The sequence below is a fragment of the Pelobates fuscus genome, chromosome 4 (assembly GCF_036172605.1).
Source record: "Pelobates fuscus isolate aPelFus1 chromosome 4, aPelFus1.pri, whole genome shotgun sequence".
Taxonomy (NCBI): domain Eukaryota; kingdom Metazoa; phylum Chordata; class Amphibia; order Anura; family Pelobatidae; genus Pelobates; species Pelobates fuscus.
This window is the reverse complement of record NC_086320.1, coordinates 318,234,213-318,246,947: the sequence shown is the minus strand read 5'-3', so window position 1 is coordinate 318,246,947 and position 12,735 is coordinate 318,234,213. Positions and strand designations below refer to the sequence as shown.

Sequence of the window (12,735 nt, the reverse complement as noted above, 5' to 3'; positions counted from 1 at the left end):
ACCCAGTCCCGAAGTCCTGCAGACGCAGACCCTCCCCCCCCTCCCCCCCTTTGGACCGTCGGGGGTCATCACGGTCCACCACGGCACCGGTACAAGCAGGCCCTACTGGATGGATGCAAGCGGGAGGAAGCAACGACACTTCGCATACCTAAAATGGCGGCAGTCCATGCCACGAAGCCTCATGCAGACAATGCTGCCTCGCAAGCCAGAGCAGCAGGCAGCTAACGGGCCGGGACCGGCTCTGTGCAGCGACAGAGTAGCAGAGGACAAGCGGCAGTGAGACACATTACTCACCTCCTCCAGCACCAAGGCACCAGCACAAAGAACGCAGCGGCTGTTGCATAACAGTGAAGCATACTGCCCCGGCTCCTTCCCAGCCTCGACCCAGGACTGAAGATCCGGCCACGAGTAGTGGTGAGGGTTTGCATGGCATGGACTAACCATGGGACTAAACCTACCAGAAGAGCTCTAATCGCTCCTTACCCAGTCGCAACCTTTCCGCCACACATCCCCTCTGCTCACACCACCAGAGGTTACCTGCAGTGAAGCTAATCATGCCTAACAACGCCGTGGCTTCACATAAAGCTAGCATTCCAGACTTAAACATCTCTGAATAAGATGCTGTACCATTTTTGTTTGTCAGTTTTGTTTAAGCTTGCTAAACACTTACACACTCAACCACAGTGCACTGCGATCTAACCTAATGAGTTGTGTATATTTTAATCCTTAGTACTCCTAATCTTGAAAGCCTAGTATACAACTCACTTTAGCATGATCACCCATATGTCTGTATAACCCACTAAGACGACTCACTACAAGTTATTTAGACATGTTGGATAAGCCTATGACTCAGCTACTTAGTTTACTAAATTTAAAAATGTGTGCAGTAACTGTATATGCCATGTACCTGTAAAATCTTTACTATTCTGGATACCGCGGCTGAGGCATTGAAAAAGCATGTGAAAACTAAATGCCCCACAAAAAAAGTTTTTTTTTAAATAAATATTTGTTTGTGTGTGAAAAAAAATGCAAAAAACTAATTTGAACGCCAATTTTGGCCAGTGTTTGTGACCAAGTGGCTACTAAAAAAGACTGGACATACCCCATTTGTAATACCTTGGGTTGTCTACTATTGCAAATGGTATGCCATCATGGGGGTAATTTTCATTCCTGGGCTACGATACAGTCTCAAATGCAACATAACCAACCTGGTTAATTTCAATGTGAAAAAACTGAAACGCAAGCCTTATATTTGACACTGTAACTTTTGAAAATACCATAAAACCTGAAAATGGGGGGTACTGTTCTACTCGGGAGACGTCACTGAACACAAATATTAGTGTTTCAAAACAGTAAAACGTATGACAACAATATCTTCCATGTAAGTGCAATTTAAGTGTGAACAATTCGAAACAATTTTCACTAATATCATCATTGTAATACATGTTTTGTAACACTAATATTTGTGCTCAGCGATGTCTTCCGAGTAAAACAGTTCCCCACCTTGTGCAGGTTTTATGGGGTCTTGGAAAGTTACAGGGTTAAATATAGTGCTAGCAAATTAAATTCCCTGGACTTTTGGCCTGGGTTGCAGGCAGGTCCCGCAAACTGTAATTAATAAAAGGACCTAATTATGTAAAATTATTATATAAATACATACATTATATATATATGTATAGTGATAAATATACTTATGTATTTAGGTATATATAATTTAGTTCTACATGTATTTTGATATCTATATATTCATTTTAAAATACAGTTAGAACGAATTTACACATATTTATTTATTTTATTTTTTAACGTATTTACATATTTTATATTATACATAAATAGATATATATATATATATAATGATAATTATATAATCAATATTCTACATGTATTTTGATATTAATATACACACACACACACACACACACACACACACACACACATATATATGATCCAAGTATATAATTTATTTTAAACTGTAACTTTGACATTTATTTTACTATTTACAGGCAGCAGGGGGAGTACCTGTCATTACAGGCACTTCCCCTGCTGGCAACGTCCATGTGATAGCGAGTTCCTCGCAATCACATGGCCCATGGGGGGCCGGAAAGGAAGGAGGGAGACTCCCAGGGCTGCCAGGTGAGTCCCCACACCGCGATCGCCAGCGGCCAGGTAAGTACATAGGACAGCTTGGGCGTTCTGTGCCGGCGTTTAGAGCTGGGTCCCCAAGGACGGCATAGAACGCCCACAGTCCTTAAGGGGTTAAGCTAACCAACTAATACATGTAGGTTTACAGCATGGATAGCTCTGCTTTTACCGGAGATATAATGATGTGTGAAATTAGAGCAGTAAGTCTTTAGCTCATACACATTTAGGATTATTTTAATCATTTGCAATGGTTCTTTATAAGCAGATATATTTAATGTAATAATTCTTTCAAGTTTTGAAAGGCCATTTCTTTTTTTTTTTTCTTCAATTTTTATTAAGTATATGTAGAAAAAAATAAAAAAGAAAATTATACATACACACACACACACACACACACATACATATACAGTGCCTTGCAGAAGTATTCACCCCCGCCTCCCTTGGCATTTTTCGTGTTTTGTTTTAGGATTTGCATTATTTAATTTACAGAACATGCCCACAACTTTGAAGATGTTTTTTGTTTTTTTTATTGTGAAGCAAACAACAAATAGGACAAAACAACAGAAAATGTCAATACTTTGTAGAGCCACCTTTTGCGGCAATCACAAGTCGCTTTGCAGAAGGCTCTATGAGCTTGCCACATCTTACCACAGATTTTTGTCCATTCCTCCTTGCAAAACTGCTCCAGCTCCTTCAAGTTGGATGGTTTGCGCTTGTGAACAGCAATCTTTAAGTCTGACCACAGTCAGAGAGTCAAAGAGTCAAAAAAGGTGTATATGTAATGACAGATCATGTGACACTTAGATTGCACACAGGTGGACATCATTTCACTAATTATGTGACTTCTGAAGGTAATTGGTTGCAGAGCTTTTTTTATGGGCTTCATAACAAAAGGGGTGAATACATACGCACATGCCAATTTTCTGTTTTCTATTTCAAAAAAAAATTTTATGTATATATTTTTCTCATTTCACTTCACCAACTTAGACTATTGTGTTCTGATCCATCACATAAAATTCAGATTAATAAAATATTGAACTTAAGGCTGTAATGTAACAAAATAGGTAAAAGTCAAGGGGGGTGAATACTTTTGCAAGGCAATATATATATACACCAGTCAAGCCATAAGACTTGCTTTTCACTCACTGCAGTGAGGTTACTACTGCAAAGGATTCTGGGTGGGCATATGCAAATTAGTTTAACAAAGAATCACATTTTTGCCTCATTCCATTTTAAACATGGATTCATTTTCATTTTTGTTTAACATTGTATTAAAGGGACTCTCCTGGCAGAGTATTTTACTCACCTGGTTCCAGCGCCGGGAGCAATCAGACGCTTCCATTTGGAAGCGTCATTGCTCCCTTGTGCGCATGCGCGGCTTCGCCGCACATGCGCACACACTTCATAGGGCGCCATTCATGCCGCCCTCTGAAGTCCTGAGCGCACTACCGCACTTCCGAGCGGCCGCGAGCTGAGCTGACAGGAGGAGAGAGAAGGAGCGCACACAGTGCCTTCTCTCTCCTGCACACGTCAGACGTATTTTAATACGTCTGACGTGTAAAGGGCTTTTTTAGGGCCCTACATGATAGGAAGTCCCTCTGGTGGCCGTCTGAGTGACGGCCACTGGAGGTATTCCTATCAATCAATGTAAACACTGTATTTTCTCTGAAAATACAGTGTTTCCATTAGATTGCCTGCAGGGAGCTATAGATCTCACCTGAACAACTACATTAAGCTGTAGTTGTTCAGGTGACTATAGTGTCCCTTTAACTATTCACAGACTTCAGGTGGAAGGGGTTTTCAATCACAAATTTTCCCCACCATAACTTACTTGGATTTGTGTGTGTGTGTGTGTGTATACACACACACACACACACCTCATCCCTAATAAAAAAATTATAAACGCATTTTTCATGATCTGTGTTAGTGAGCACTTCTCCTTTGCAGAGATAATCCATCCACCTCACAGGTGTGGTATATCAAGATGCCGATTATTGCTGGTCTCAGACGATCTTGGAGGTGAAGATGCTGGATGTGGAGGTCCTGGGCTGGTGTGGTTACACATGGTCTGCAGTTGTGTGGCCGGTTGGATGAACTGCCAAATTCTCTGAAACGCCTTTAGAGACGGCTTATGGTAGAGAAATGAAGATTCAATTCACGGGCAACAGCTCTGGTGGCCATCCTGCAGTCAGCATCTGTGACATTGCGCTGTGTAATAAAACTGCACATTTTAGAGTGGCCTTTTATTGTGGCCAGCCTAAAGGCACACCTGTGCAATAATCATGATGTCTAATCAGCATCTTGATAAGCCACACCTGTGAGGTGGATGGATTATCTCGGTTAAAGGAGAAGTGCTCAGTAACAGATTAGACAGATCTGTGAACAATATTTGACAGAAATAGATCTTTTGTGTACATAGAAAAAGTCTTAGATCTCTGAATTCAGCTCATGAAAAATGGGGGCAAAAACAAAAAAGTGTTGCGTTTATAATCTTGTATAATATTGTGTAAATATATATATTACACCATACACAAGATCCAGCACACTCACTCATCCACTAAACAGCAACTTCAAAGCCCACAGATTTTTTATTTTTTTGTAAAACACCTAATCTAGGCAAAAATAATGGGGTTTAGTTACAGTATGTGATCATACATTGCATAGGCCTGCCACAATGTTAATTTACCCCATTTTTGGCAGGTCCTTCTCGAAAAACCTAATGTCTGGTCTTATGACATTAACCCACTTACTTGGGTGAATTTTTATTTTTTTTCCCCATTTGGGGGCTCTCTGCAGTAGAAGGTTAAAGAGGGCCCTTGAATGAGGCACCTGTATAGTATATGACAGGATTCATGAGCCATATACAAGCACCGTGAGTCAGACAGACAGTCTATTATAGTCTTTCCTGCTTAACTCCCTGCACAGAGGCAGGGAAGACTATAGAGACTAACAGTTTTAAAACACTGTCCGACATAAGAGTGTTTAAATGACAGTTTAAATGTTTAGCAAAAAAAACTGATGAAATAAATAAAAAATTCATTTACAGAGACGGAGCTTAAAAATATAACTGCAAACAGCATGAAAGAAAAAATAAATAAACTAGAAAAGCTACAATTTCTGGGGAAATTGTGTGAAGTGTTCTTGCCTCCACCAGTAGTCTACAACTGGAGTGGGCGGAGTAACTTATTATTTATTTATATAGCACATTTAATTGCAACGTTGTTGCCCAAAGTGCTTCACAGTTACATTAAAACATACATTTATAAAAACATTAGCAGGTGTACAAAAGGCCCTGTCTATGACATCACTTGCTGCTCCAGCCTGGCACAGGTCAGAGTATTTTGGCGGTTGCCATCTTCAAACGGTCGTATTTTAAAAACTATAAATTCTACAGTGAAGAGGTTTATATTGTCAGAATCACAAGACCCAGACCTACATTTAGATGCATAGTATGTCTCTGAAATATTAACAATCAAGGCACTGTCGCAGTTTAGAAATTGCCCTTCAAATTTGAGCTGGCTAGAGTGGAGTTTCAATGAATGTCAATGGACGGCGTGAGTTGCAAACAAATGGTCATATTGTGAAAACTATCAGGACTATGGCTTAGTGGACAATTCTAGTGGCAGCAGGGATAGCTGAACATTTTGATATAAGATTTGTGTTGGTGGGCTTGAAAATGAGGGAGTTGTGGCAGTTTAGAAATTATGTCCTGATTTTTCAGCTTTTGCCAGCTCCCACTCTAGCTTGGAACATTTTGCCATTCATTCCTATGGGACAATTTTGCCTCGAGAACGACGATATTCCGTGAACCATTCGGCGAAACGTTCCACAATGTAATAGCACACCAATCAGGAACAATCCGCACGTTTTGGTATAAATTTGGCTATAATAAGAATAAGAACACTTAATAATAATAATAAAAAATAAAATAAAAAAAAAAGTGTTTTCTGAAACAAGGTGGTCTCAAAGTTCAAGTTCTCTAGACCAGAGAAAGCATAATCCCAGGCAGGGTCAGCCCGTCCATAGATCTAAGTTGCACACTGTCATCATCTAAAATAGGAGTTCCCTACCTGTGGCGGTGGTGCAGCTGTATCGCAGGGGTTGGGAACCCCTGGGGTGTGAGTGTCCATTCGGTGGCCCATGCCCTTAGGGCTACCAGATGGACATGTGTAATGAGGGGCCCGGTTGTGCACTGCAGGACTTTAACTGTGCAACCGGGCCCCTTCTATCCGCAGGGAGCAAGAGACATCCTCTCACTTCCTCCCAGCTCAAAACACACTGAGAACGAGCTGCGAGGATTGGGTCGGACCAGGAGAGCAGGCCCCCAACTCCCACCAGCCACAGCCAGCAGAAGGTAAGAAACTGCTGTGTGGCTTAATTTTTTTTTTAATGTGTGTATCTGTCAGAGTGTCTGTATGTGTGTGTGTGTGTGTGTGTGTGTGTGTGTGTGTGTGTGTGTGTGTGTGTATCAGGGTGTGCGTGTGTGTATCTGTATGTGTCAGTGTGCGTGTGTATATCTGTATGTGTCAGTGTGCGTGTGTATATCTGTATGTGTCAGTGTGCGTGTGTATATCTGTATGTGTCAGTGTGCGTGTGTATATCTGTATGTGTCAGTGTGCGTGTGTATATCTGTATGTGTCAGTGTGCGTGTGTATATCTGTATGTGCGCATCAGTGTATCTGTAGGCGTATCAGTGTGTGTACACCTGTATGCATGTATGTATGTATGTATGTCAATATCTGCATGTGTGTCAGTGTTTGATACATATACAGACACACATACAGTTGCACTGCCACACATGCAGATACATAGGACAGATACAAACACCCACACACATGTATATATACAGACACAGCACACACACACACACAGAGACACTTCCATTGCAAAAACAAAAGGAGGCAAGCATATTGAGATGTTAACGAGATAGGATTTCTAAGGACAGGGACTGGTTTCTCAAATATTTTTAATCTGCTTCAGCATTTCACACTTTCTTTAACCCCTTAAGGACCAAACTTCTGGAATAAAAGGGAATCATGACATGTCACACACGTCATGTGTCCTTAAGGGGTTAAAAAAAATTGAAAAAAATGTCACCACATTGTTATTTGAACAATTGTGTTTGTGGCAATTAAAATTAAATTAAATTGGGGGCGGGGCCTGACTGCCATGCTGACCGGTCGCATGCGGGAGAGGCTCCTGCAGGCACTGGCCCTTCAGCCTGAGAACTATGGCACACTAAGCCCATAATAAGCCAAGAAGTGCAACAAAGTGACCGGGTGGCGGTGGACGCTACTGCAGACCCCAAGATCGGGAGCTTCGAGGCCCCTGGGGGCTACGCGAGGCTTTGGAGACTGCGGCCTACATGGGAGAAGGGCAGGGTGGACGGCCGCAGCCTTGACTCTAAATCTAGCAGCCACTCAGCAGCCCGATGACACTCCTCACAGGCCTCGTCCCCCCCCCCCAATGGGCCGAGGGGTTATCCGGGCCCACACTGGAGTGAACCAACACATCTAGAACCGATACCACGGCACCTACCATGCTCTCAGACCCCCGAGCCACGCAGACAAAATGGCCACTTTGGAACACAACCGTCAGAGAGAACATCGCTGCTCAGGACTGGCTGATGCACCTATCCCCGGACCGTACTACCACACCAGCAACCTGCCAAGTGATTGGCGGACCAGGCCTTGGCACCCAGCGATCAGGACCGGTCCTTGGGCATGGAGCACTGCGAGGAGATGGCACACCACCGCACAGCACCTGGATGGATCGCCCCACCAGGGACCCCCAATGCTGGCCCCAGGTGGAGTCGGCTGAGATCTAGCAGAAACATACCTACCGGACTCTCCACCTGTCGGAACCTTGCTGTCGCAGTCCACTAATGAGCCAGCAGCAACGGGGAGCCGAAGGCTGCAGAATGGAGGGGCTTGTAAGCGGCACTTGTCGGCAATCTGAAAGCGATGTGCCCGGGGGACTGCGGGGCTTACATAAAGATACTACAGTGGTTCTATTTATCTCAGAGGTTTTATCTCACATGCTTGCTATGCGCTTACTGTAATTCTATGCAGCACCTAAGTATGTCATGAACGAAGGCTATTTCAGCTTCACGCTATGCTCTTGGACCCACATGGGCACTAGCCCTGTCTGATTTATCATGTTGTCTTATCTATACCATGTATTATCAGTATATAACCATAGTATAGTTAAGCATGTTTAATGATTGCTTATGTTAGGTGGAGTTGATGAATTGTTAGACAAAGCTAGTTCATACGTTACTCTTCACTGCGTAAATAACTCAGCATGTTCCTAATCGGATCTTACGATCCATGGCCCATATTCTCACTATTAAAAAAATGCTTGTTCTCACTGATGCATGAACTCACAAAATGGGACCCATATCGCCTATCCCATGGTTCGTCAACCTGGTCCCTACCGCCCACTAGTGGGCGTTTCAGGATTTTAGGTGGGCGGTAGGGATTTCCAGGTTGATAGTGCGGGAGGGCGGGTGCGAGACGGCGGTACCCGTGCGACTGGGTACCGCTGTGACCATTTGCGGCTTCGGCCCGCGCAGTAAACCGCCGGGGCCGCCTTCCAAAGTGTCCATTGGGTGGCCCATGCTGTCAGGGCCACCCGATGGATGCGGATTGTAAGGGGGCCCGGTCAGCGCTGGGCGCTTTAGCAGCGTGACCGGGCCCCCTGTGATGACATCACAGAGCTGGGAGGAAGTGATTCCCCGGTCACTCCTCCCAGCTAAAACTGAGAGCCGCGCGGGAGGAAGCAGAGGGAGTCAGAGTGGGAACTCTGACTCCCATCCACCTGAGCCACCACTGGACCCCAGGAAAAGTCACCCTCCTGCACCTTAAAGGTAGGAAACAGGAGGGTGACTTAAATATAATGTGTGTGTTTGTTTGTGTGTGTGTGTCTTTGTAGGTATGTCTTGTGTGTGTGTGTGTGTGTGTCTTTGTATGTCTTGTGTGTGTGTGTCTGTCTGTATGTGTCTTTGTATGTATGTCTTGTGTGTGTGTGTGTGTGTGTGTGTGTATGTGTCTGTCTGTATATATGTGTGTCTTGTCTTTGTATGTATGTGTCTTTGTATGTATGTGTCATTGTATGTATGTGTCATTGTATGTATGTGTCATTGTATGTATGTGTCATTGTATGTATGTGTCATTGTATGTATGTGTCATTGTATGTATGTGTCATTGTATGTATGTGTCATTGTATGTATGTGTCATTGTATGTATGTGTCATTGTATGTATGTGTCATTGTATGTATGTGGCATTGTATGTATGTGGCATTGTATGTATGTGGCATTGTATGTATGTGGCATTGTATGTATGTGTCATTGTATGTATGTGGCATTGTATGTATGTGGCATTGTATGTATGTGGCATTGTATGTATGTGTCATTGTATGTATGTGTCATTGTATGTATGTGGCATTGTATGTATGTGGCATTGTATGTATGTGGCATTGTATGTATGTGGCATTGTATGTATGTATGTGGCATTGTATGTATGTGGCATTGTATGTATGTGGCATTGTATGTATGTATGTGGCATTGTATGTATGTGGCATTGTATGTATGTGGCATTGTATGTATGTGGCATTGTGTGTGTGTCTTGTGTGTGTGTCTTGTGTGTGTGTCTATGTATGTCTTCTATGTGTGTCTGCATGTGTGTGTGCATGTCTGTGTGTCTGTATGTGTGCCTGTCTGTATGTATGTGTCTTGTGTGTGTGTGTGTATGTATGTGTGCCTGTCTGTGTCTTTGTGTGTGTGTATGCATGTGTCTTGTGTGTATGTGTGCCTGTCTGTGTCTGTATGTGTCCTATGTGTGTCGTGTGTGTGTGCATGTCTGTGTGTGTCTGTTTGTATGTGTGCCTGTCTGTTTGTATGTATGTGTCTTGTGTGTGTGTGTGTGTATGTGTGCCTGTCTGTGTCTTTGTGTGTGTATGTATGTGTGTCTTGTATGTGTGTCTTGTATGTGTGTCTTGTATGTGTGTCTTGTATGTGTGTCTTGTATGTGTGGTATGTGTGTGTGTCTTGTGTGTGTCGTATGTGTGTGTGTCGTATGTGTGTCGTATGTGTGTCGTATGTGTGTCGTATGTGTGTCGTATGTGTGTCGTATGTGTGCCTGTATGTGTGCCTGTCTGTTATAGTGGACTATAGTAAGTGGGCTACCTAGCTCAGCCTTCCTACTGGGCATTGCTATAAGGAAGGTTAAAAAATAGAAAAAAGGGGAAAAAAAGGTGGGGAGGGGAATTGAGGAGGGAGAGGAGATGAGCTGACGCACAAATGAGAAATCATATTATGCGCAAACAGAGAAGTCGTCTGAATATCACTGAAAGAGACCTTCGTTTGTTCCTTACGAAAATCGAACCAGATATCAAATATTTAGTCTCGCAGCATCAACCTCAAGGATCTCATTAATCACTAGTAAAGGTAATTTCAATTTACTTTATTGTTTTCTCATTAAACTTTATAAAGTTAAAAACCGTATAAACCTGCATTAAGTAGAAATAAAAAGATAAATGTACGTACATTTATCACCCTCCTTTCTTAAAAATATTCTGCATTTGCGCGAAAACTGGTGGGCGGTAAGGACATTTTTTTCAACCAAAAAGATGCATTAGTGGGCGGTAGGTAGAAAAAGGTTGACTACCACTGGCCTATCCCATCAATTGCATAGCGCAGTGAAGGTATACACCTGTGTCCACTATGGTTTTGCTTATCAACAAACAAACAATGTATGCCTATGTTAAGCATGAGATACTAACCCAACCAACGCTCTGACCAAGCATGTATATCGCATAATTGTATACGTACAGTCAAAGCTATAATGTTAAAACTGCTTATATTACTATAAAATTGTGCCTGATAATCACATGCCCCGCATGTTACGCGAGGGAAATGCTTGAGGACTGCTTTTGGGGCACCTCGAACCAACATGTACCGTTTTTATGCACTGCAAAAAAAAATATATATATATATATATATATATATATATATATATATATATATAAAAATAAATAAAAAATTTAATAAAAATTATATAGACCACTAATAGAACAACAAAACAAAAATTAATGAACACATAATTCTGAAGCGTCTAAAGCATTCTGATCTGAGATATGCAAGTGGGTGGAGGCAGACATGCTCAAGCAGAGCACGCCTCCACTTTGTGGATCCAACAGAAGAAGGAAACAAACCTCCCTGGCTGTCTGACAGCAAGAGGTGTGTTAATTATCTATAAAAGTGCCGATCATAGAAAATCAATCGTAATGATGAGATACTGCACACCCATAAAGCACCTTAGCACGGCATGGAGTAGTCCTTTAAATCTAAAAATCTGCACTGCTGTATCACAAGGTATAAGTGGTTTTAGGGTTATATTTAATGTTGTAGTTTGTATGGAAGTAAAAGTTTTACATTAAACCACAAGTTAGCCTTGGTTGGGCCATCAACTAGGAGGTGTCAGCATTATGATATACTGTTTGGGAAAAGACAAGCTGTTAGGAACAATTATAGCAATCCCCCCGTGCCCCCACAACATATGTAACAACCTACTTTAGAATTCCATTTGATCCTGTGTAGACTTCTAAAGCATTGGCACTGGACGGCAGCATAGTAATAATTCTGTCAGCCTTTTCAGCCACATCAGCTGGTGATTCCGAAATCTAGCAAAAGAGGAAAAAAAATGAAATAGAATAAAAATATCAAATTCATATGCATTTAAAAAGAAATGGAAATTAGAAAAAAAAATACACAAACCTAACCTCTTCCTAGTAAAAATAAAAACTCTTCATGAACCCAACATTAATATATATATATATATATATATATATATATATATATATATATATATATATATATATATATATATATATATATATATATATATATATATATATGTATTTTATTCAAATTTTCAGGTTTTTACTTAAAAAGAAACACTATACGGTTAGGAATACGAATCTTCATTTGTACTAAAATACTTTTTCTTCAAAAAAATTTGTAAAAATATAAAAATAAAAAAACTTTCACTTCCTTGTTTCCCCAGCCCCAAAGCTCCCTCGGTGCTGCTCACCTCTCCTCTGCCGATGTCCAATCCAATGTTCCTCAGAGGAGCATTGGGGACCTAATGGGCATTCACAGCAAGCGCCACAACCTTTCGCATAGGAAATCATTGAATCAATATTTATTATGGGGCTTCAGAATCTTATGAGATTTTTAGTCTGTCAGTGCAGCAGAAGCGCCCCTAGTGGCAGTCATACTGACAGCCAGTAGAGGTGGACATAAACCTGTAATGTAAACATTGTACTTCCTCAAAAACTGCAATGTTTTACATTATATGTACATTATACATACGTATATGTGATATAAACATATGCTATGGCATGAGGTCTACTGAGATCTACCAAATGTTCCGCAGCAATGGTGAGTTAAGCACAGTCAGATGTAACCAGAAAACTAAAATAGACTGATAAACCACTAGGCAAATATGGCACTCAACTGCAGCAACATACATCATCTAAAGTAAAGGATGATCAGTTCAAACACACATAGGATATTGACTGATAATATTATG

The 12,735-nt window shown here is 41.6% G+C and overlaps 1 protein-coding gene across 1 annotated transcript in view; it reads right to left on the bottom strand.

The window, feature by feature from the left end:
• Positions 1–12,735, bottom strand: part of HIBADH (3-hydroxyisobutyrate dehydrogenase) — a 117,616-nt gene that overhangs the window by 88,673 nt on the left and 16,208 nt on the right. The window contains exon 3 of the mRNA XM_063452338.1: positions 11,715–11,824. Coding sequence (XP_063308408.1) covers positions 11,715–11,824 — 110 coding nt within the window. The remainder of the gene's footprint in view (positions 1–11,714; positions 11,825–12,735) is intronic.